Genomic DNA, 25,858 nt, shown 5'->3' with positions numbered 1-25,858 from the left:
TTTGTTGGTGGTCTTTGTACAGTCCAAAACATGTGGCAAGCTGTACCAGATGGCATAAATCATTTCGGCATTTGAAGGACACATTTATTCACTTTGCAGGACTGGAGTTGCCAAGAAAATGTTTTTTGACCCTCTTGAAATCATACCACATTGGAGGTCTGATGCTAGTCCACTATGAAACTCCTCTGAAAATCAGTAACCATGTAAAGGAGAAAACTAACATCTAGCATTAGGTTGTATGTTTAGAGACACCAGATAAGCCAGATCATTCAGCATTATTGCCTTGTATTGAAACAGCAAAGAAAAACAAGTTTCAATGTCATTTAGCCCTATATTCAAGCTTGTTTTGCCACTCACCAGTCCTGCAAAGCTATTGAAAACAAAACTTTCCCTCATAATCAAAGAACAGTTAATAACCCTCAATAGGTGAACAGAAAATTATTGCTGTCCCATGTATTGAAGAAATGGCTAAAGCAGAATACTGCAAGTGCTCAATACAGACCCAAGTGAATCAGAGCAGGTTGTAGATCATAATTGTGAAAGCTTAAAAAAATCACAGAATATGAACTTAACAGTCATCTAATGGCCAGATTATCCTAACGTGATTCTGCTACATAAAATGTCTTCTGATCCAAGTAGGCAGCCGTGTTGGTCTTAAATAGTAGAATAAAATAAAAGTCATCAAAGATTTCAGGTTTTCATGGCTGGTAACATCATTAGGGTTTGTAGAATCTTTCGGGATCAAGTGCCGTGTTCTACTGGAGAAAGTTTTCCTTCCAGACATTTCGTTCTCAGCTGCGGAGAACATCCTCAGTGGCGTTGCAGCTGGAGCAGGCGCTCTGACCTTCTTGGCTGCTGTGCATTGAGATTCACAATGTGCATTGAGATGCATTGAGATTCACAATGCACAGCAGCCAAGAAGGTCAGAGCGCCTGCTCCAGCTGCAACGCCACTGAGGATGTTCTCCGCAGCTGAGAACGGAACGTCTGGAAGGAAAACTTTCTCCAGTAGAACACGGCACTTGAGCCTGAAAGATTCCACAAACCCTAAAAATAAAAGTCAATTGCACCTTTAAGACCAACTTAGATTTATTCAGAATGTAAGCTTTCGTGTGCTCTTAAGTGTGCTTAAGAACACACGAAAGCTTACGTTCTGAATAAAACTAAGTTGGTCTTAAAGGTACAATTGACTCCTATTTTGTTCTAAAAGGTCTTCATCATGAATAATTTTGAATTGAAACAAATGTTGATTTTTAAAAAGAGAAAAATGGCACGGAAACATTCATTTTCAGCAGGAAGGGTTTAACAGCATCTCTTCTACTTTGTCATAAATGGGAAAAACAAAAGAACACAAAATAATTCCAGCCCATTCACAGCTCTGGAAAGGAGAAAGGATTTCCCCTTGTCTCTTAAAGGATACTTTACTCAGTTTAAACATCTGAGATTTCTGAACAACAAAAATATAGAACAATATAAAAACAGGCAATAAACTTGTATTAAATTAGTGTAGATGAATCATTCAAAGTCAGTTTTGGAAAAAAAGAACTCAGAGAGGGACGACAAAACAGGTGCAGACATTCCTACCAATGAACCAATCTGCCGCATAATTGTAAATTCTTGCAACATGTATATCAACCAGATCTCATTGCCTGGGCAGCGGTGCTTCAGTTCTAAGAGAAGAGGCACCACAAAACTGAAATGATGTGTTTCTTGCTTAGTCATATAAAACTTTGTGGAGGCCTTTTCTGGGGACATCTGAATAATTTACTCTCATATTAGGGTTGCCAATCCCCAGGTGGGGGCAGGGGATCCCCCGGTTTGGAGGCCCTCCCCCCGCTTCAGGGTAATCAGAAAGCAGGGAGGGGGGAGGGAAATGTCTGCTGAGAACTCATGATTCCCTATGGAGGCTTATTCCCATAGAAAATAATGGAGAATTGATCCGCAGGTATCTGAGGCTTTGGGGCCCTGTTTTTTAAAGGTAGAGGCACCCGATTTTCAGTATAGCATCCAGTGGCTCTCCTCAATATACTCACTGAGTTTCAAAAAGATTGGACCAGGGGGTCCAATTCTATGAGCCCCCAAAGAAGGTGCCCCTATCCATCATTATTTCCTATGGCAGGAAGGCATTTAAAAAGGCGTGCGGTCCCTTGCAATGTGACGGCCAGAACTCCCTTTGGAGTTCAATTACCCTTGTCACACCCTTGCTCCTGGCTGCGCCCCCAATGTCTCCTGGCTCCACCCCCAAAGTCCCCAGATATTTCATGAATTGGACTTGGCAACCCTATCTCATATAGATAGAAGAGAGAGTTTTGTCTCAGAAAAATTCCAACCTTTATGGACTGAGAGTTTCTTTAAGTTTAACCATACTGTCAGAAAGCGCTGAAGGGGCAGACACAGCCAGGGGAGAACAATGAACAGATCTTTGAGGGTGCTTCCCAGACAGCCCCACCTCTGCATTCAGTATCTGCCCTTCCAAGCAGCCATTTTCTCCTGGGAAGCTGATCACTGCCAGCTGGAGATCAGTTGTAAAAGCAGGAGGTCTCCAGGCCCCACCTGGAGGCTGGCAACCCTAGGTTAAAAAAAAGAGTGACCTGCACATGTTACAGTCAAACAAGCCAGCGGAGTTGATTTAATTTTTTCTCTTGTTTCTTTTGATACAAATGGAAGCTGGCCAAACAATATGGAAACATTTACATGGTGTGGCTGGGATCTCTACCCATAGTTGTGCTGTCTGGATATGAAGCAGTGAAAGAAGGGCTGATAAACCAGTCAGAAGGTTTTGCTGATCGGCCTGCAACCAGATTGCTGAAAGCTGCAGCAAAAGAACGGGGTAAGTAGTTGGGGAAAGTAAAAAACGGGTTTAGTGAACAATTATCCTTGTCCTCCCTGCAAGTACAAGGAACAAGAGAGAGCAAAGAAAACGTCTGAATGTTGCAGTCACTTTTAAATTTATCTGCCTAGTGAAAACTGGAAACTGAGATTGCTCTGCACTTACTAGCTTAGTCATTTGGCACTGCCACATAAGTGGTTGTTATTACTGTTTCCTACATAAACACAGGAGCCCCGTGGCACAGAGTGGTAAAGCTGCGGTACTGCAGTCCGAGCTCTATTCACGACCTGAGTTCTATCCCAGCGGAAGCTGGGTTTAGGTAGCCAGCTCCAGGTTGACTCAGCCTTCCATCCTTACGAGGTCGGTAAAATGAGTCCCCAGCTTGCTGGGGGGGGGGGAGCGTAAATGACTGGGGAAGGCAATGGCAAACCACCCCGTAAAAAGTCTGCTGTGAAAACGTCATGATGTGACATCACCCCAGAGTCGGAAACGACTGGTGCTTGCACACGGGACTACCTTACCTTTACATAAACTTGACAGTCCACAAAAGGAGACCTCAGGCTTCTGTAATTTGAAGGGGATCTGGGGGGAACTTGAGAAGAAGCTGTCCAATTCCTTTGTTCGGGAGATAGAATCTGGGCATATAGCACCCTCCAGCTTCCTCTTTTGGGGTGGAGCTTGAGAAGGCCTCGTTTAGCAAAGGGGGGGGGGTTGCTCACACCTTGCTCTTTCTTCAGTCGGCCATTTGTGGTTGCTGGCCTTTATAATGCAGCTAGAAGCTCTTAGAATTGCTGAAGTTGAGAAGCAAAGGGAAAAGGTGACAAGAACTATAAGGAGAAGTCTACATGCAGCATTCCTGCGACTTGCCCACAGAGAGAGGGACAACTATTCGAATAACCACTGTAAAGGAATAGAAGAAAATAACAAAGGAGGAACGAGAGATCTGTTCCACAAGTCCTGAAAAATCAAATGGAAATTGAAAGCACTGTAAGGCGTGCTGAAATGTCAGCACAGAAATACATTAACGGAACAGAAGAACTATGCGGAAGAGATGAATGGATGATGATTCCTTCAAACAATTACCTCTTTTTTTTCTTCTTTTTTTTTCCTTTTAATTTTTTTTCTTTATTATACACCAAAGTGAAAACCACAAAAATACAAAAAAAATTACAAAAAATACATAATGGATAAAACAAACACATAGAATCCTTTCATCCAACACCTTATCCCAAGTGCAATTCAACCTCCCTCCACCATACAGACATACTCCCAGCCATTTCAGGAGTGTTCAGAGATTTTCCTTTACATTTCTATTATTCCAATATTAGTCCTTTACTTTTTACCCAACAATATATTGGCCCCAGGTTTCTTTACATTTTTGGATGTTACCATCATGTAGCCTTGTGGTCATTAAGTCTAATTCCGCAGCTTCTATAAGTTTGACAATAAATTCTTCCCTGGTAGGTATTTTGGGCACCTTCCAGTATTTGGCGTATAGTATTCTCGCAACGGTGACAATATACATTAACAGTTTTATTATTTTGGTTGGTAAGTTCTCTCTACAAATGTTTAAGAGATATAATTCTGGAGAGCAATGTAGATTAATTTTTAGAATTTTTTTGGTCCGAGTATGAATCAAAGCCCAGTACTTTTTAGCGTGCTCACACTGCCACCAAATATGAAACAACGACCCTTTAGTCTTTTTACACTTCCAACACTTGTTGGAATAACTAGGATATATCTTAGATAGGCGATCTGGTGTCAAGTACCAACGATACATTATTTTATACAGGTTTTCCTTAAAAATAGCAGACTTAGTTAACTTTAGATTACATTTCCATGTTTTCTCCCAGTCTTCTAAGTCAATGTTAAATCCAAAATCTCTTAGCCACTTTATCCAAGACTCTTTTACTATTTCCCCTTGCATTTTGTCTCTAAGTAACCATTCATAGATTTTTGAGATTAGTTTCTGATCTGTCTGGATAATTTGGTCAAGATCATTTAATTTCTTGGGGAAACCTCTTCCTTTATCTATTTGGTATTGTGATTGAATTTGACATTTTAGCCACCAATCTGATTGGGCCATTCCTTCTAATTGTAGATTATTTTGTCTGTCTAACAAATTTTGATAACAGATTGGATTGTTCCAGTCATAAAGATTGGGATGGGTATAGGCCTCTACTGGTGACAGCCATAGTGGAGTATAGGAGTAGAATTTTCTAATTTCCAACCAGACTCTATAGAGAGACTTTCTTATCTCATGTCTCCAGAACGGACTATTTTGTGGGGGGTCTTGGTACCAAAGATATCCGTGCCATCCTTTGCCCAAACCTGCTCCCTCAATAGCCAATATTTTTTTTATTTTTCAATGTAAACCATTCTATTAACCATACAATCCGACTAGCCTTATGATACAAATTCCATTCTGGCAGGGCTAGGCCACCTCTAAGTTTACTATCCTGAAGCACTTTAAGTCTGATTCTCGGCTTTTTGTTCTGCCAGATAAACGATGAGATTATTTTATTGATCTGTTGGAAGAAGGATTTTGGGAGTATGATAGGAATCATCTGAAAAAGAAATAGTATCCTTGGTAACACATTCATTTTTATAGTTGCGATCCTACCCAAAAGTGAGATATGCAGGTCTTTCCATCTGATTAGATCTTCTCGGATTTCTTTTAGTAATTTCTCGTAGTTATCCCGATAAAGGTCTTTAAGTTCATTAGTCATTTGAATTCCTAAATATCTTACTTTTTTCCCATAAGCAAATCCCGATTTGACTTCAAATTGATTAATCCGCTCTTTGTTCATATTTTTTGTGAAAAATTTAGTTTTCTGCACATTAATCTTGAATCCAGATACTTGTCCATATTGTTTAAATATTTCTTTCAGTTGTTCAATAGAAGAATTTGGATCTTCCAAAATACACAGCAAGTCATCTGCAAAGGCTTGAATCTTTAACTCTTCTCCTCTAACTTTCGTGCCTTTTATTCTACCGTCGTCTCTTATTTTTTGTGTTAAAAATTCTAGTGTTAGTATAAATAGAAGTGGCGATAAAGGGCATCCTTGTCTTGTACCTTGCGCTATTGCTATCAAATCTGTTTTCGTACTGTTGAAATTAACCCTTGCGCTTTGTTCTGTATAAATGGTTTCTACCAGTCTACAAAAATTTTCACCACAGCCCACTGCTTCCAACGATTTCAGAATAAAGGTCCAGTTGACATTGTCGAATGCTTTTTCTGCGTCTACGAATATTAACGCCACCTGCTTCTCTGGATGTTCTTTATAATATTCGATAACGTTCAATAAGAATCTAACATTTTGCCTCATTTGTCTACCCGGAACAAAACCTGTTTGATCTTCATGGACAACAGTACTGATTACTTTTTTAAGTCTGTTCGCCAGAATGGTCGCGAAGATTTTATAATCACTGTTTAACAGAGAAATAGGTCTATAATTCCTTACTTCAGCTGGTTCCGTGCCGTCTTTATGTATCAAGGATATTAACGCCTCCTTCCAAGATGCTGGGATCTCATTAGTATTCTGTATATCTTCAATTACATTTTTATATGGGATGAGCAGTTCTTCGTCAAAGACTCTATAGAATTCAATTGGGAGACCATCAGGACCTGGTGCTTTGTTCCGTTTTTGTTGATTAATCGCTTCCACAATCTCATGCATAGTAATTGGGGCATCTAATTTTTCCTTCTGTTCTTTTGTTATCTGTTTTATCTTGGTCTTTGCTATATAGTCTTCTTGCAACTGATTTGAAATTTTTTGTCCTTTATACAGTTTTTGGTAGAACTTTTGGATTATTATTTTCATCTGGTCCATTTGTGTTACTTCTTCTCCTTCTTCATCTCTAAGCGATTTTATAATTTTCTTACCCCTTTCCTTTTTTAGTTTATAGGCTAGCCATCTGCTGGTTTTATTCGCATTTTCAAAATAGGTTTGTTTCATCCATTTCATCTTTTTCTCTACTTCTTCCATTAATATTATGTTAATCTGGTGCTGAATATCCGAAATCTTTAATCTTATCTCTTCTGTATTTTTTATCTTTTGCTGTTTCTCCTGTTCATTTAACTTTTGGACCAATTCATTATAGGACTTCATTCGCTCCCTTTTTCTTGCTACTGCATATCTTATTACAATTCCACGAAAGAAAGCCTTAAATGCGTCCCAGATAATATGCATACTAGTATCCTTAGTTAGGTTATGTTGAAAGAATTCTTTGGTTTCTTTCTTGGCTATTTCCAAAAATTTTGCCTCTTTCAGAATTTGTAGGTTTAAAGTCCAACACGAGTTCTTTGGAATTCTTAATAAATTAATCTGGACTGGGTTATGGTCCGCATAAGTTCTGGGTAAGATATCCACATGTTGAACAGATAACATCAAGTCGGCCGATAACCAGAACATGTCTATCCTCGACCAGCACTTATGAGCCGAAGAGAAGTAGGTATAGTCTTTAGTTGTTGGATTTTTGGTCCTCCATGCGTCCAGCAAGTTAAGTTCATCAGCTAGTTTTAGAAAAGATTTTGGTAGGACACTCCGTAATTTCCTTTTTTTTGGTTCTTCAAATTTTTTATCTTTTTCTATTTCAAATACCGCATTGTAGTCGCCAATAATGCAACAATTCTTTGGTTCAAATTCCATCAGTTTTCTATGTAAGCTTTTATAAAATTTTTCCAAGTTCTCGTTAGGCGCATAGATATTCGCTAAAATCAATTTGTTTCCAAACAGATCTAATTCCACTATCACTATTCTTCCCTCCTTGTCAGTATACAAGCAGCTGGATCTCAAGCACTTAGATACATATATGGCTACTCCCCCCTTTTTTTTTTTCGGGATCAGATGAGTAGTGAAGCATACCTAGCTTCTCATTTTGTAAGTATTTTACATCCTTTTCTTGAACGTGGGTCTCCTGTAGGCAAATTATTGAGGAGGCAGTCTTTTTCAGCTGTTGGAAGATCCTTCTTCTTTTGGCTGGGTCATTTAAGCCATTGACATTCACTGATGTTATTTGTAGTCCTGTCTTGACATTCATTTTAAAAGGTCTATACTATCCGGTGTTATTCTCTGGTCCCTCTTGATTTGCATCCTTGTCCTTACTCCTCCTTTCCTCGACTTCTGGGTGGTTTCTTCCTCGGATTTATTCAGGCCATCTTCTTCTTCTTGTTCTTCCCCCGTTTCAGATTCCCGACTACTTGAGTCTACAAATTGGTCCCAAAAATCTTCTAGCTTTTCCAGAGAGGTTATATTATATCTTCTAGATTAATAGATGAAAAAAATTCCTTCCAGAATTAGCCATCTGAACTGTACTGAATGCTTCATCAACCAGGTTGTCAATTTACGATATTGAAGCCTACGTTGGCGCACTTCCCAGGGCACATCTTTTAGTACCTTGATGTTCGCTTCCTTCCATTTCAGCTCCTGCTCCTTAACTTTTTTCAGAATTTTTTCACATGTTGTGAGATGCGTAAATTTAACTTGGACCTCTCTTGCCAAGTTGTGTTTCCTCGTATAGCTTGAGGAGACTCTTTTGGCCCATTCAATATCTCTCTTCCCCTCTTCCCCTCTTCCAACCATTCCTCATCTTCAAAGGTCAGTATATCCGAAATTACTTGCTTTATTTTCCCGAGCTATGTTAGCAGTGTCCTTCCCCTTTTCCTCTATCTTATCCATCTTGGCAGCTAGGCTGTGGACCTGTTGAGTATTAGCTAGCAGTTGTTTTTGGAATTCTTCCACTTGCTTATTGGTTTTTGTTATTTGCCCCATCAAGTCTGCTTTCATCGTCTCTAGGACTTCTTGATTTTGCCTGAAACCTGCCGTCACAATATTTTGCAATTTCTCAAAAGCATCTTGATTGGCCATTTCTGATGTTGCTTTCCCCCCTCCCCCTGGGGGTGGAGGGGGAGTACCTTGTCCCAATTTTTTTGCTTTGGTTCCCATCCCTGCTTCTTGGTAACTTTGTACACTTTGTACACCACTAAGCCAGATATTGATTTTATTTTCCACTTTTTCAGGTATTTTTCTATGCTTCTATTTTTCTACTTATTTTCTATTTCTGTTCCTTATTTCTGCCCAAGTTTTCTTCACCTTACAAGCTGTGTTGTTAATTTTACTCAGATATCTATTCAGTTAATTAGTCTAGACCTTATATGATTAGAAACAATTCAATTCATAACATTAAGTTCAGTTCATTAAGAAATATAGTTGCTCTGTTGAGAAAATTTCAGTTCATTACATTAAGTTCAATTCATTCAGTAGTACAATTACTCTAATACACTCTCTAATACACAAATACACAGTTAATTATTAATTCTATTACTTCAGGCATAAACTAGTCCTCTTTCCACTTGTTCAGCATATATATACTCCTTTTAAGTTCTCTACCTCAGACACCCATCTTCAGTGAGGAGACAGCCGCTGCGAAACCGCTGCTCAAAACCGTCCCCCCACCCTTTGCCAAATATACACCTCCCAAGTTCTGTTAAATTAACCATTCCATAATCCGTCATATATTAAGTTCACTCTTTCCAGTTCCTTCTCCCTTCTGTTCTTCCTCTTCTTCCACTATGGAGCACTTTCTTTCTTTCTTTCTTTCTTTCTTTCTTTCTTTCTTTCTTTCTTTCTTTCTTTCTTTCTTTCTTTCTTTCTTTCCTTCTTTCTTTCCTTCCTTCTTTCCTTCCTTCTTTCCTTCCTTCTTTCCTTCCTTCTTTCCTTCTTTCCTTCTTTCTTTCTTTCCTTCTTTCTTTCTTTCCTTCTTTCTTTCCTTCCTTCTTTCCTTCCTTCTTTCCTTCTTTCTTTCTTTCTTCCTTCCTTCCTTCCTTCCTTCCTTCCTTCCTTCCTTCCTTCCTTCCTTCCTTCCAACAATTACCTCAAAGCCCCCAGTTATATGTGAGACACCACAGATTCCTGAGAAAAGTGCAATATTTCAGGAGACAGTGTTTTGGCCTCCATGAATGTGGAGTCTCTGTACACCAACATCCCCCACAAAGATGAACTACAAGCTGCTACGAAGACCGTGTCTGACCACTACGCAGCTGACCTTGCTACCAAGCTTTCCCAGCTTGTCCTCACCCACAACTATTTCAGATTTGGGGAAGATTTATTCCTTCAGATTAATGGCACAGCCATGGGCATGCACGTGCCACCACAATATGCCAATATTTTCATGGCTTAAATAGGCCAGTATTTCCTCAGCTCCCATCCATTAACACTCCTCCTCATAGCGACACATTGGAAAGAAGCACTGGAGAAATTTCACCAGACCTTCAATCACTTCCTCCTTCCAGGTGGATGAATCAATACTTAGGTTTCTGAGTTGAACTAAAGGTTTCATTTATAGCCTTTAAAGCCATTCAAGGCTTATGACCCACATGCTAAAGATACCACTTCTTACTAACCTGTGTGTAAAGTGCAGTCCTCAGGTTGCCCCTACTAGTTGTTAGCTTGCTTAGGGTTAGCTTCTGCATTTCCCACTATAGCTGATAGAATGGGCTTCATACAGAAGTTAGAAGGGGTGCAATCCAGAGAGGTTTTAAGGAGACATTTCAAGATTTGGTAGGGCATAGGCTGCAGGAATTCAGGGGACAGGTTTGCAGGATTTCATTCTGCTTTTAAATTTGAATTTGTAAGCTGTTTTGAGTCTTGCGAAAGATGGGGTAGAAATAGTTCAATAAATATAAATAATGCATAGTAACATTACACCTGCCCATTGTCGTGATCTTTCTTCCTTTCTTCCTTCCTTCAAAATAAGTGTCTAGCCCTTGTCATTGAGGTTTGTACAGAAAAGGGCTCAACGCTTTTTCAGTTAAGAAAGCTGGTGTGACAGACAGGTCAGGTTCCGCCTCTCCCTAAGGGCAACCAATGGAAGCTGACAGAACGTTAGGGAGAGACAGTTGTGGAACAGCAGTTAAGAGATTTGAAGACTGGAGTTAGTGAGCTGAGGGTGGGTCTACCTATGACCATTTCTGCAGTAGTGAAATTCCCCGCGTTGACTTTTTAAAAACTGCACATTATGTAAAATTTTCCACAGTGGATTTTTCCTCACCAGAGGCAAACCCAAAGTTTTCTCCTCCTTACCCCATGTCTTCAGACTTCCCAGTTTTGTTCTGAAAATTCAGGGTAAGAAAAAGTTTGTGCCTGGTTAGGTTTGCGCCTGGCGAGGAAAAATCTACTCTGGTCAACTTGGCTACTATAGGGCAAAATGTATTGTGTGTTCCAGCCCCAGGTTTTTGAGTACTGGAGGATGGAAGTTAAACTAATATGCGTTTCTGAACACTGCTGTCAATTCACAGACAACTTATGGAGGGTCTCTCAAGGCAAATGAGAAGCAGAGGTAGTTTTCCATTACTGGTGTTATGTATGGGAAGTTATACTACCACTAGGGTGATTGTTAGTTCCTGCCAGGCTCATTGGAGCCTTTAAGACTGAGCCGGGTCACACGGAGACGATGGGAAGCTGGATCCAAGACCTCACTTCCCTGAACCAATCACTAGCCCCCTGCTGGTTCAAACAATCCAATGGTGTAGTAGCATGGGAACTTGAACTGTATAAAGTTGGCCCAGTTACTCCGGTCTTAGTTCCAGATACCATGCTGTAATCACAATAAAGCGAGCTGATCACTATGCTTCGTGCCTCCTCATGTATCAAACCCAGTATTTAACAACCTTCCTCTGCAAAGCTTTCCTTGGTGGGACAGAGCCTTCCTTGGTATTGACCCTCCTTAGCATTCAAGATCTGATGACATCAGGCTATACCATGCTACCTTCCCTCCCAATGCAAACATAGCTAGCCTCTGGAGGCAAGGGCAGAGACGCTTGTTCAGTGGTTGCTCGCCACTGCTGCTACAGTTTCCTCCACGGATCAGCTGATCGGCGGGTGTGTGTGTGAGCTTTTAAAGAGCCCGGAAGGCGTTTTCCCCAGCTTAACACTGTAAAAACAGAAGGAGAAGGAGGTGCTGTGAGGGGGGAGCGGGGAGGCTGGGGGGGGGGGCAGCGAGGCTGGTGGCCCGGTTGCTGACGGGCCATGGACTGGCACTGGTCTGGGGCCCAAGGGTTGGGGACCCCTGATATAGAAGCATTCATCTTGCTGTTTTCCAGGTTGACAGCCTAAACTGTATAGCAGTAATTGCTTTGAGTACTAATTTCTCATTGATTTTTCATGGCTTCAGGCATTGTATTGTCAAATGGCCACACCTGGAAGCAACAGAGGAAGTTTGGAATTGCCACCATGCGGAAACTGGGAATGGGAAAGAAGGGCATGGAGCAGCAAATACAAGAGGAGGCCCATCAGCTTGTTGAGACTTTTGCACGTGCAAAAGGTATGTGACGTCAGGAAATTGGGCTGGTCAATGGCTGCTGTAGTCTACCAACGCCAGCACACCAGCTCCCTTTTTTGCAATGTTCTCCCACTGGTATTTGAGGTGCCAGCGAGCAACAGAGGTGGTTGTCTGGTATCCATACTCCCACATCAGTTAATCATTCAATAATGAGAGAGGTCACTATAATGGATAACACAACAAAAAATGCAAGCTAGTGACCAATTTACTAAGAAGTATATAAAAACCAGTCCAAATGTCCAAAACATGTACATTCAAGTCCCAAAGTAGTGTGGTGACAAGCCAACTGATTAAGTACTTGTCTGTTTCCAGTCTTCATCAGACCTGGGACCAATATTGATTCAATTATATAGATTCTTTACACAATTTTCAAAAAAGAGGGACGCAGAGTGTCCCCAGCAGCAATTTCACAGTAAGAAGCCTCATACTGAGCTGTAGGCGATGTGAAATTGCTGTTGGAGACGCTCTGCGTCCCTCTTTTTTGAAAATTGTGTAAAGAATCTATATAATTGAATCAATATTGGTCCCAGGTCTGATGAAGACTGGAAACAAACAAGTACTTAATCGATTGGCTTGTCACCGCACTACTTTAGGACTTGAATATACATAGTTTGGACATTGGGACTGGTTTCTATATACTTCTTAGTAAATTGGTCACTAGCTTGCATTTGAGACAGGATAAAACTGGAGAATAAAAAGGCTATGATTAGTAGACTATGATTTAAAACTAGGTTGGCATGCCTTTTTATGGCATAAGATTGGTTGTAGATATATTTAAAATCATTTAATTAGGAAAGCCTTAATAATAACAATTTGGGATAAAATAAGAACGACTTGCATAAGGATTCCAAAGTGGGTTTCCCCTAATGAAGCCTTTACACCACATCTGTTATCCTTTAATAAAATAATAAGGTACAAGGACCTGCTGGCCCAAGATGGGTCTCTGAAAACAGCTAGTGAGGTGGTGGCTCCAAATATTGTCTTAAATTAGTGGCTGAAATTACAACTAAAATCAAGATATAACAAGGATAAAGTAGTGGGTTTTCAATTACAAATTATGCTGTTTGATAAATTACAATTAGAGATAGATAATAAGCTAATTAAAAATGTATAAATACTTACTTCAGTCAAAAATGGAAGATGAAGTAGTCAAAGATGTTCTGATAAATTGAGCTCAGAACTTAGGCTATAATATTGACTTAGATCTTCGGCTAAAGCTATGGAAAACCAATATTAAAATTACAAAATTGGTAGTTTTCAGAGAAAACTGCTACAAAATGTTTTATTATTGGTATTTGACACCTGATAGGTTAGCAAAGATTTATCCAGAAACATTTTCATGGTAGATAACTCACTGAAAATGTCAAGACAGTGTGTGATTGCAATAAAAAAGGCCAACACCGTGCTGGGAATTATTAAGAAGGAAATTGAAAACAAATCAGTCAGTATCATAATGCCCCTGTATAAATCGATGGTGCAGCCTCATTTGGAATACTGTGTACAATTCTGGTCACCGCACCTCAAAAAAAATATTATAGCATTGCAAAGAGTGCAGAAAAGGGCAACTAGAATGATTAAAGGTTTGGAACACTTTCCCTATGAAGAAACGTTAAAACTCTTGGGGCTCTTTAGCTTGGAGAAACATTGACTGTGGAGTGACATGATAGAGGTTTACAAGATTATGCATGGGATAGAGAAGGTAGAGAAAGAAGTACTATTCTCCCTTTCTCACAATACAAGAACTCATGGGCATTCAATGAAATTGCTGAGCAATCGGATTAGAACTGATAAAAGGAAGTAATTCTTCACCCAAAGGGTAATTAACATGTGGAATTCACTGCCACAGGAGGTGGTGGCAGCTACAAGCATAGACAGCTTCAAGAGGGGATTGGATAAGTATATGGAGCACAGGTCCATCAGTGGCTATTAGCCACAGTTTATTGTTGGAACTTTCTGTCTGGGACAGTGATGCTGTGTATTCTAGTGCTAGGGGGGCAGTGGAAGGGCTTCTAGCCCCACTGGTGGACCTCTTGATGGAACTTGGGGGGGGGGGGTTGGCTACTGTGTGGGCCATTGGTCTGATCCAACATGGCTTCTCTTATGTTCTTATGTGTTGGAAATGTAATGAACAAATGTAATGAACAAATATGAACCTTTTGCCATATGTGGTGGCCATGCAAAAGGGTGAAACAGTTTTGGGTTAACATTCATGAGATGCCACAAATTTTTTAAAAATTCTTTATTCCTTTCAAACCAGAAACCTTTTAATTAAATGTGATGCCTCAAATGTTAGATAGGAAGAATAGATATTTGACTATTCATTTGGTAAGTGCCACAAGAATTTTGATTGCTAAATATTGGAAAAGAAAACCTACTATGGAAACCTTGCTAGAAAAAAATCTTAGATACTGCTGAATTGGATATTTTGACGACTTTATTGAAAGAAAGATCTCAGCAGGAAGCTATAGATAATTGGTCTAATCTTTATGAATGGTTATGAAAGCCGTACGGTATAACGATTTGAGATTATAAAGTCAATTTACTGAACGAGAGCCTAGTGAATATGGAGCTGGAAATAGTTGCTGAAACTGTATATATCTGTTATTTGAGTTATCATTTTTCTCGCCAATACTACCGCTTTCCTTCCCTTTTACTTTTATATATTAAATTAAAATAAACATTCAAAAAACAACACCAATAATTTCCCCCTCTTCTCTTTAGGGATATGTGCATATACCTTATATCCAAACATTTTTAGATGTTTCAAACCTGGTTTCTTACCAAACCACAACTCAAAAGAAGTTTTACCTGTTAGTTTAGAAGGTACATGGCTGTGTAGATACACAGCAGTGTTCTTCTGCCCAACACAAATCTGACAATTTAGACGGCAGCAACATGGAACGTGCCATCTCTTAAGAACATAAGAACATAAGAGAAGCCATGTTAGATCAGGCCAATGGCCCATCCAGTCCAACATTCTGTGTCACACAGCGGCCAAATATATATATATATACACACACACACACTGTGGCTAATAGCCACTGATGGACCTCTGCTCCATATTTTTATCTAACCCCTTCTTGAAGGTGGCTATGCTTGTGGACGCCACCACCTCCTGTGGCAGTGAATTCCACATGTTAATCACTCTTTGGGTGAAGAAGTACTTCCTTTTATCCGTTTTAACCTGTCTGCTCAGCAATTTCATCGAATGCCCACGAGTTCTTGTATTGTGAGAAAGGGAGAAAAGTACTTCTTTCTCTACTTTCTCCATCCCATGCATTATCTTGTAAACTTCTATCATGTCACCCCTCAGTCGACGTTTCTCCAAGCTAAAGAGCCCTGAGCGTTTCAACCTTTCTTCATAGGGAAGGTGTTCCAGCCCTTTAATCATTTTAGTTGCCCTTTTCTGAACTTTCTCCAATGCTATAATATCCTTTTTGAGGTGCGGCGACCAGAACTGCACACAGTACTCCAAATGAGACCGCACCATCGATTTATACAGAGGCATTATGATACTGGCTGATTTGTTTTCAATTCCCTTCCTAATAATTCCCAGCATGGCGTTGGCCTTTTTTATTGCAAACGCACACTGTCTTGACATTTTCAGTGAATTATCTACCATGACCCCAAGATCTCTCTCTTGGTCTGTCTCTGCCAGTTCACACCCCATCAACTTGTATTTGTAGCTGGGATTCTTGGCCCCAATGTGCATTACTTTGCACTTGGCCACATTGAACCGCATCTGCCACGTTGACGCCCACTCACCCAGCCTCAACAGATCCCTTTGGAGTTCCTCACAATCCTCTCTGGTTCTCACCACCCTGAACAATTTAGTGTCATCCGCAAATTTGGCCACTTCACTGCTCACTCCCAACTCTAAATCATTTATGAACAAGTTAAAGAGGATGGGACCCAGTACCGAGCCCTGCGGTACCCCACTGCTTACCGTCCTCCACTGCGAAGACTGCCCTTTTATACTCACTCTCTGCTTCCTATTACTCAGCCAGTTTTTGATCCACAAGAGGACCTGTCCTTTTACTCCATAACTCTCAAGCTTTCTAAGGAGCCTTTGATGAGGAACTTTATCAAAAGCTTTCTGGAAGTCAAGGTAAACAACATCTATAGGGTCTCCTTTGTCCACATGTTTGTTCACCCCCTTAAAGAAATGTAACAGGTTAGTGAGGCAAGATCTTCCCTTGCAGAACCCATGCTGAGTCTTCCTCAATAACCCGTGTTCATCAATGTGCCTACTCATTCTGTCCTTGATAATGGTTTCTACCAACTTTCCCGGTATTGAAGTCAGACTGACTGGCCTGTAATTTCCCGGATCTCCTCTGGAACCCTTTTTAAAGATGGGGGTGACATTTGCTACCTTCCAGTCCTCAGGAACGGAGGCAGATTTCAATGAAAGATTACAGATTTTTGTTAGAAGATCCACAAGTTCAACTTTGAGTTCTTTCAGAACTCTCGGATGTATGCCATCCGGACCCGGTGACTTATTAGTTTTTAATTTGTCTATCAGTTGTAGGACCTCCTCTTTTGTCACCTCAATCTGACTCAGGTCTTTCAACACCCCTTCCAATATTAGTGGTTCTGGGGCGGGCAAACACTTCTCATCTTCCACGGTGAAGACGGAGGCAAAAAATGCATTCAGCTTCTCAGCCATTTCCCCATCCTCCTTCAGTAATCCTTTTACCCCATGGTCATCCAAGGGCCCCACTGCTTCCCTGGCTGGTTTCCTACTTCTAATATATTTGAAGAAATTTTTATTGTTGGTCTTTATGTTTTTTGCAATATGCTCCTCATAGTCCCTTTTTGCCTGCCTGATCACAGTCTTGCATTTGATTTGCCACTGCCTGTGTTCCCTTTTATTAATCTCACTTGGACTGGTTTTCCACCGCTTAAAGGAGTCCTTCTTACCTTTTACAGCTTCCATTACTTTGTTTGTTAACCATGCTGGCCTCTTCTTATACCTGTTTGTGCCTTTCCTAACTTGTGGTATGTATTTTATCTGAGCTTCTAGGATTATAGTTTTAAATAGTCTCCAAGCTTCCCCAAGGGTTTTGACCGTATTTACCTTTCCTTTCAGTTTCCTCCTCACACGCCTCCTCATCTCAGAACCTCTTGGATGGTTCTATTTAAATGCTCTGCAGTTCCATTCTGCTGACGTGAATAAGATATATTAGTTCTATGCTCAATACCTTGTTCCATAAACTCTCTAAATTCATTACTACTATACTCAGTTCCATTATCTGTAAATAAAATTTCTGGACCTTTGCCAAATTTGTTTTTCACACTTGCTACATAAATTTTAAACCTTTCAAAAACTTGGTCCTTGTTTTTAATTAAGTATACAGATACATATCTTGTTTTAGCTTCCATGAAGCTTTGAAAATATTTATTACCACCATCTGATTCACATATTGGACCAACAAGATCTGAATAAATTTTCTCTAACAATTTTTCATCATTCATTGCCATGTCCTTTTTGTACCTTGGTGCTTTATCTTTTGCTTTTAAACATACATCCCACCCAAATTGCATTTGATTACAGTCAGTTATGCTAATATTACTTTCTTGCAATATTTTCTGTATACTGCTCACATTTCTATGTCCAAATTTAACATGCGAAGCAAAAATACAACTCTTGTGGTCATATTCAGGTTTCTTTGTAAGAAATACAGATCTCTCAGATATCTCTACTTCAATACCTTTTAGAAACTAAAATCCATCAATTTCTTTAACTACAATCTCTACTACAGATTCAGCATGAATTATACCACAACTATTTCCCCAAAGTATAAGTTTAGACCCATTCTTTACCACCCTTTTAGTAGACAATATATTGTGACTAGCCTCAGGAACAAAAGTACAATCTCTTAATACTAATTCAACTTCTTCTATATTTAATACTTTTAAAATTGCAGTACCACTCCATTCAACATTCAAAGCTTGTCCATTTGCCTGTAATAGAATTGGTTTTTTCTGCTTCTGTATTTCTATGAAACATTAATCTCTAGAAATATGTGAATAACTTCCACCTTCTAGAATCCATCCAGTTTCAATAGTAAACAACATAAATCTTTTCTTGTTAGTATTAATCTTAATATTTCCTCTGCCATGACCACTAGAATTGAGACTTCTTATTTTTCAAAGATACCTAATACACTGTACAAACAATTCTTAAAAGGGGGATGGATTCCACAACACAAATTTCTGTCCAATTCATTCATGATATTGCAGAGAAATTTCTTATAGAAGCTTTCATTTAGAACATATGATCATAGTCCTCCTCATTGTTGTGGCAAGTCCAATACCCCTAAGGTAAAGGCTCCAAAGGCTACAAGAAACTTTTGAATTTGGACTTTTAAATACTTTATTGTTTGTATCCATAGTGGTGATTGCTTTTGTCTGTAATATATTGTGTTGCCACTTTGCTTACGACCACTAGAATTAACTGTTTCAGTAGGATATGTTATTTCCCTGTGGATTTTGCATCTCTCTAAATTTACAATTTTTTGCAATGTGTCCACACTTTTTGCAAGAAAAAATTTAATTTCTCTATTTTGTTTCCTTGCTTTACTCTTAAAACAGACAATTTATTGGATATTCCTGAAATGTCTCTTCTACTTCCTTCTTCCTTTAAAAATTCAAAAATGTATTTCAATTATTGTTTTTCTCTTGCTTTTAGCACTGTTATTTGATTATCATAGCTCTTTGGAAGTGAGTTGTAAATTGCTGTTATCACTTCTTCATCTCTCAATATTACTCCAGCCTTCTTTAACTCAGAAACACCTTCCATCATTTTATTTAAATGAGTTGACATTAAATGAGTTCATCCATTCTAAATTTGTAAAATTTTTGCCTGAGAAACTTGGTCTGACTCTGAGATATCTTTGCATTTTGATCCTCTAATAACTGCCACATTTCATGTGCACTCTCACAGTCAGTTATTAACGGACTTTCTTGGTCACATATTGCATTCAAAATAATCAGTTGTGCCTTGGCATCTTTATCAGCAAAGTCTATCGCTTGCTGTGGATTCTCTGCAAACATAGCATCTTCACACTTCTGTACTCTCAATGCACATTTTACTCTCATTGTCCACTTTCCATAATTATGGGCATTTAAAACAGGAATCTGAACCATAGGAGAACTGGACACAGTCATGCTTTGCTGAGGATTACTCACAACACTTGAAGCTGAGGGCTCTCCGTCAGACATCCTTATACTTTAGATCAGCATACAGTCTTTTGCCTCAGGCATAAACAGATATGAAAGTTTGCTCTCTTTTGAAGCTGTCTTCCGTTCTTGTAAGTCCCAAAGTTAAAAGATACTGTAGAAAATAATATAGGAATTCTGACACACACAGGCTCTCTTATATAATCATTAAAAAAAACCTTCAGAGATTGGCTGGCTGAGACTAGCAGACTTGCAGGCTGACAGGCTGATATTTCACAAATTGGGCAATTTTGACAGACTGGGCAATTTGTCAGACTGGGCCCATAACCCAGTTCTTCGATAAATTCTTATATTCTTGGAAGCATATTATACAAATCACCCAATACTTTGTGTAAAACAACAAACCAAGCTTTGCTAGAGAACTATTTCACAGAGTGATAACTAATATACTGCATGGCTGCCCTCTAAGCTGAGTTAGCATGAGCTAGTTCATAGATTTTAGCCTCCAGCTCACACATTTTTGTCTTAGCTCAGGAAGGATGACCCCAGAGCACAATGATTTATGCAGTAGCTCACAACTTTAATACCAGTAGCTCAAAAGTAGAATTTTTGCTCACAAGACTCTGCAGCTTAGAGGAAACATTGCTGCATGGTATAGCATATAACAGAAGAAGAAGAGCAGTTAGTTCACAACAGAAACAGAATGCTCAGAAATGCAAATCAGCATCCTCATACTAACCAATGAACAAACAGTACTTCACCTTCACAATACCTGATGTGCTGTCAACTTGTAAATCCTAACAAGATAAGAACATAAGAACATAAGAGAAGCCATGTTGGATCAGGCCAACAGCCCATCCAGTCCAACACTCTGTGTCACACAGTGGCCAAAAATTTTATATACACACATACACTGTGGCTAATAGCCATTGATGGACCTCTGCTCCATATTTTTATCTAAACCCCACTTGAAGGTGGCTATACTTGTGGCCGCCACCGCCTCCTGTGGCAGTGAATTCCACATGTTAATCACCCTTTGGGTGAAGAAGTACTTCCTTTTATCCATTTTAACCTGTCTGCTGAGCAATTTCATCAAATGCCCACGAGTTCTTGTATTGTGAGAAAGGGAGAAAAGTACTACTTTCTCCATCCCATGCATTATCTTGTAAACCTCTTATCATGTCACCCCGCAGTCGACGTTTCTCCAAGCTAAAGAGTCCCAAGCGTTTCAACCTTTCTTCATAGGGAAAGTGCTCCAGCCCTTTAATCATTCTAGTTGCCCTTCTCTGGACTTTCTCCAATGCTATAATATCCTTTTTGAGGTGCAGCGACCAGAACTGCACACAGTACTCCAAATGAGACCGCACCATCGATTTATACAGGGGCATTATGATACTGGCTGATTTGTTTTCAATTCCCTTCCTAATAATTCCCAGCATGGCGTTGGCCTTTTTTATTGCAAACGCACACTGTCATGACATTTTCAGTGAATTATCTACCACGACCCCAAGATCTCTCTCTTGGTCGGTCTCTGCCAGTTCACACCCCATCAACTTGTATTTGTAGCTGGGATTCTTGGCCCCAATGTGCATTACTTTGCACTTGGCCACATTGAACCGCATCTGCCACGTTGACGCCCACTCACCCAGCCTCAACAGATCCATTTGGAGTGCCTCACAATCCTCTCTGGTTCTCACCACCCTGAACAATTTAGTGTCATCCGCAAACTTGGCCACTTCACTGCTCACTCCCAACTCTAAATCATTTATGAACAAGTTAAAGAGCATGGGACCCAGTACCGAGCCCTGCGGCACCCCACTGCTTACCGTCCTCCACTGCAAAGACTGCCCATTTATACTCACTCTCTGCTTCCTATTACTCAGTCAGTTTTTGATCCACAAGAGGACCTGTCCTTTCACTCCATGACTCTCAAGCTTTCTAAGGAGCCTTTGATGAGGAACTTTATCAAAAGCTTTCTGGAAGTCAAGATAAACAACATCTATCGAGTCTCCTTTGTCCACATGTTTGTTCACCCCCTCAAAGAAATGTAACAGGTTAGTGAGGCAAGATCTTCACATGCAGAACCCATGCAGAGTCTTCCTCAATAACTCGTGTTCATCAATGTGCCTACTCATTCTGTCCTTGATAATGGTTTCTACCAACTTTCCCGGTATTGAAGTCAGACTGACTGGCCTGTAATTTCCCGGATCTCCTCTGGAACGATGGGGGTGACATTTGCTACCTTCCAGTCCTCCGGAACGGAGGCAGATTTCAATGAAAGATTACAGATTTTTGTTAGAAGATCCACAAGTTCAACTTTGAATTCTTTCAGAACTCTTGGATGTATGCCATCCGGACCCGGTGACTTTTTAGTTTTCAATTTGTCTATCAGTTGTAGGACCTCCTCTTTTGTCACCTCAATCTGACTCAGGTCTTTCAACACCCCTCCCAAAATTAGTGGTTCTGGGGCGGGCAAAAAGTTCTCATCTTCCACAGTGAAGATGGAGGCAAAAAATTCATTTAGCCTCTCAGCCATTTCCCTATCCTCCTTCAGTAATCCTTTTACCCCATGGTCATCCAACGGCCCCACTGCCTCCCTGGCTGGTTTCCTACTTCTAATATATTTGAAGAAAGTTTTATTGTTGGTCTTTATGTTTTTTGCAATATGCTCCTCATAGTCCCTTTTTGCCTGCCTGATCACAGTCTTGCATTTGATTTGCCACAGCCTGTGTTCCCTTTTACTAATCTCACTTGGACTGGTTTTCCACCGCTTAAAGGAGTCCTTCTTACCTTTTACAGCTTCCATTACTTTGTTTGTTAACCACGCAGGCCTTTTCTTATGCCTGTTTGTGCCTTTCCTAACTTGTGGTATGTATTTTATCTGAGCTTCTAGGATTATAGTTTTAAATAGCGTCCAAGCTTCCCCAAGGGTTTTGACCATATGTACCTTTCCTTTCAGTTTCCTCCTCATCTCAGTGTATTTACCCCTTTTAAAGTTAAACGTGGTTGTGGCGGTCTTTTTGGACAGCTCCCTATTTATACAAACGGTGAAATCAATATCATTATGGTCACTGCTCCCAAGTGGCGCAATCACTTTTACATCTCTCACCAAGTCTTGGGCATTACTTATGACCAAATCCAGGATCGCCCCACCCCTGGTAGGTTCTGAGACCATCTGCTCCATAGCACAGTCATTGAGAGCATCAAGAAACTCAATCTCTTTCTCTCGACCAGAACACATATTGACCCAATCAATCTGCGGGTAGTTAAAATCACCTATTACGACACAGTTTTTACGTTTAGCCGCTATCTTTAAGCCTTCCATCATATTATAATCGTCCTGTCTCTTTTGATTTGGTGGGCGATAACAAACTCCCATAGTTAAATTTCCTTTTGGGCCCTCTATTTCAACCCAAAGCATTTCTAAAAGTGAATCTAATTCTCTGACCTCAGTCTTACTGGACCGTATATCCTCTCTGACATACAGAGCCACCCCACCTCCAACCCTTCCCTCCCTATCCTTCCGATATAGCTTATATCCAGGAATCACCATGTCCCACTGATTCTCCTCATTCCACCAAGTTTCTGAAATGCCCACAATGTCTATGTTTTCTCCCAACACTAAACATTCCAATTCACCAATTTTACTTCGAACACTTCTAGTGTTTGCATACAAACATCTATAATTTCCCAGTCGAGCTAGGCCCGCCACCTTCCTCCTGCCACCTCGAGACTCTGGCAGACAGTCCATACTGTTTGTCACCTTCACAGTGGACAACTCAGGTCCATTACCCGGTAGAAAAATAGCAGCCAACCCTTCATCTCTTTGAGACGAGTCCTCCCGAACCAGAGACATTTCATCTCCTGTCGGCTTTCCCCCAAGATTTAGTTTAAAAACTGCTCTGCCACCTTTTTGATTTTAGGCGCCAGCAGCCTGGTTCCATCCGGGGACAAGTGGAGACCGTCTCTTTTGTACAGTTCCCGCTTGTTCCAGAAAGCATCCCAGTGCCTAACAAACTTAAACCCTTCCTCCTTACACCATCATCTCATCCACACATTGAGACTTCTAATTTGTGCCTGTCTCTCCTGCCCTGCATGTGGAACAGGTAGCACTTCTGAGAAGGCTACCTTGGAAGTCCTGGCCTTAAGTCTCCCGCCTAGCAGCCTAATTTTTTCCTCCAGGACCTCACGACTGTATTTCCCCACATCATTGGTGCCAACATGTACCACGACCACAGGCTCCTCCCCAGCACTGTCTATCAGTCTATCTACTACACGCGTAATGTCCGCTACCTTCGCACCAGGCAGGCAAGTCACCATACGGTCAGTACGCGGTTTCGCCACCCAGCTGTCTACTTGCCTAAGGATCGAATCACCAACTACCAAACCCTTCCCCCTCTCCCCCTGCTCAGGGATGGTTCCTTGGCGCGAAAGGATTCCCGCTCACCAACCGAAGAGGAGGTCCCTTCTGAGGGCGCATTCCCCTTGTCCTCAGCACGGTGCCCTGTTCTCTCTCGACCCTCACGCTCTCTGGCAGCAACGGGGCTGCTACGTTCAGAGTGGGGCTCATCTAATACGCCCCCGAGAGTCTTCCCCAAGTGCCTAACTGACCGTCTCTGCTTCTCCAGGGCAGTCACCTCGGCCTCAAGGGTACGAACTCATTCCCTGAGGACCAGGAGCTCCTTGCATCGAGCACACACCCAAGACTTCTGTCCTTTGGGCAGATAGTCATACATGTGACACTCAGTGCAAACACTGGAAAGCCCCCAACCCCCCGCTGGCATTCTATCTTAATTATATATATATATATATATATATATATATATATATATATATATATATATATATATATATATATAATAAATATACAGTCCTCTTAAAATGCTGTTTGTTTAAGTGGCTCCCCTTCTGGAGGGTCAACTTACCTTACCTTAACTTACCTTATTGGGAACTTACCTTATTTGGAGAACAAGGAAATCAGGGATCTGGGTTCCTGGTCCTTAGGGAGCCCCCAGGCAAAGAGCCACAGGCCAAGAGCCCTTTAGCTCTCGCCCTTTGGCAAGGCGCAGCTTAAAATGCAAAGAGGGTGGAGCAGAGGCACTCCTCAGTAATCAGCAGCAATCACTCTCAATCTCTTTCACCCTTAGCCCAGTCAACCAAACAAAGAGCAGTCAACAAAGAGCAGTCAACCAAACAAAGAGCAGTCAACCAAACAAAGAGCAGTTCCCCAGCTATCACACCTCAGAATTTTAGGCAGCCCCACAAACCTCAGAATGAAGTCCTTCAAAACTCAGAAATTCTCAGCAATTTCTCCAGCTGTCTCAGCTATCAGAGCTGCCCTGCTCCTCTCAGACCTCTGTGAATTGATCACAACACAAAAATGAAAAGATATAAAAATCAGTACAAATAACAAATTACAACCAGTAAAACAGTATAAATTTACAAAACACAGGGTTTCCAACTGGAATGCTTGGTCTCCAACTTCATAAACTGGGCTATATAAGATGGTACTTTGATATCAGTAGCATCAGCAAGGTATCAACAAAATGTCAGCAATGGGGGGGCACTAAGATCTCTTTGGTTGGGTGTGAGAGGATATTTGTTATGTTGTATGTTTTGGGAAAGACCTTGATACATTTTAAATGTTTTCTAAAAGATAAACCACTCTTAAAATTGCAAAGTTCCCACTTTCTGTTACCTAACTTCACTATGAAATCCACTCTGACTATTCACAGAAATTGCAACAAACTTTTTTTGCAGGACAGCCATTTGACCCTACAATACCCATCACCAATTCTGTCTGCAATTTGATCTGTGCTGTGGCTTTTGGACACCGGTTTTCTGTTGAAGATAAAGAATTCATGAAGTTAATGGAAGCCATTAGCAATATATTTTTATTTTTAAGTAGCATTTTTCATTGTGTAAGTCATTTTTTATTTGCTTTCCTATTAGGCCAGACAGGCATCTCCTAGATTTCCTTCCCTTCCATCTTTAAGATGACTAGGGTCACAGAAGAATTTCAAATATTCATTGGTTGACTCAAACTATATGATTTGAATGGGTTCTGTCAGAATAAGAAGACTTTCGATTTGATAATGAACAATAGAAAAATAGACATCAGTATGGATGCCTTTTGTTCATGGGGTTGGATTTAAGCAAAATTTTTACACTGTACCTCTGCTGGTTGATAAAATGTACTTCTATCCCTGCAATATTCAGCCTTGTTATCGCTTCTATACTCTCCAATGGAGTATTCAGCAGATATTTCCCTCACCTCCCCCCTGCTTTCTAATGACCCTGAAGTAGGGTTCCCAATCCCCAGGTGGGGGCAGGGGATGCCCCAGTTTGGAGGCCCTCTCCCTGCTTCTGGGTCATCAGAAAGGGGGAGGGAAATGTCTGCTGGGCACTCATTCCCTATGGAAACCGATTCCCATAGGGAATCATGGAGAATTAATCCGCAGGTATCTGGGGCTCTGGAGGGGGCCCTGCTTTTTGAGGTAGAGGC

The 25,858-nt window shown here is 40.6% G+C and overlaps 1 protein-coding gene across 1 annotated transcript in view; it reads left to right on the top strand.

Annotated features, from left to right (window-relative positions):
• The window catches only part of LOC132574454 (cytochrome P450 2J2-like), a 42,570-nt gene that overhangs the window by 609 nt on the left and 16,103 nt on the right, over positions 1-25,858 (top strand). Inside the window, exons 2-4 of the mRNA XM_060242808.1 lie at positions 2,667-2,829; positions 12,004-12,153; positions 25,114-25,274. Of these exons, the coding sequence (XP_060098791.1) occupies positions 2,667-2,829; positions 12,004-12,153; positions 25,114-25,274 (474 nt within the window). The remainder of the gene's footprint in view (positions 1-2,666; positions 2,830-12,003; positions 12,154-25,113; positions 25,275-25,858) is intronic.

The sequence above is a fragment of the Heteronotia binoei genome, chromosome 6, assembly GCF_032191835.1.
Source record: "Heteronotia binoei isolate CCM8104 ecotype False Entrance Well chromosome 6, APGP_CSIRO_Hbin_v1, whole genome shotgun sequence".
Taxonomy (NCBI): domain Eukaryota; kingdom Metazoa; phylum Chordata; class Lepidosauria; order Squamata; family Gekkonidae; genus Heteronotia; species Heteronotia binoei.
The sequence above is the reverse complement of the archived record's forward strand: the minus strand, read 5'-3'. Positions and strand labels throughout refer to the sequence as shown.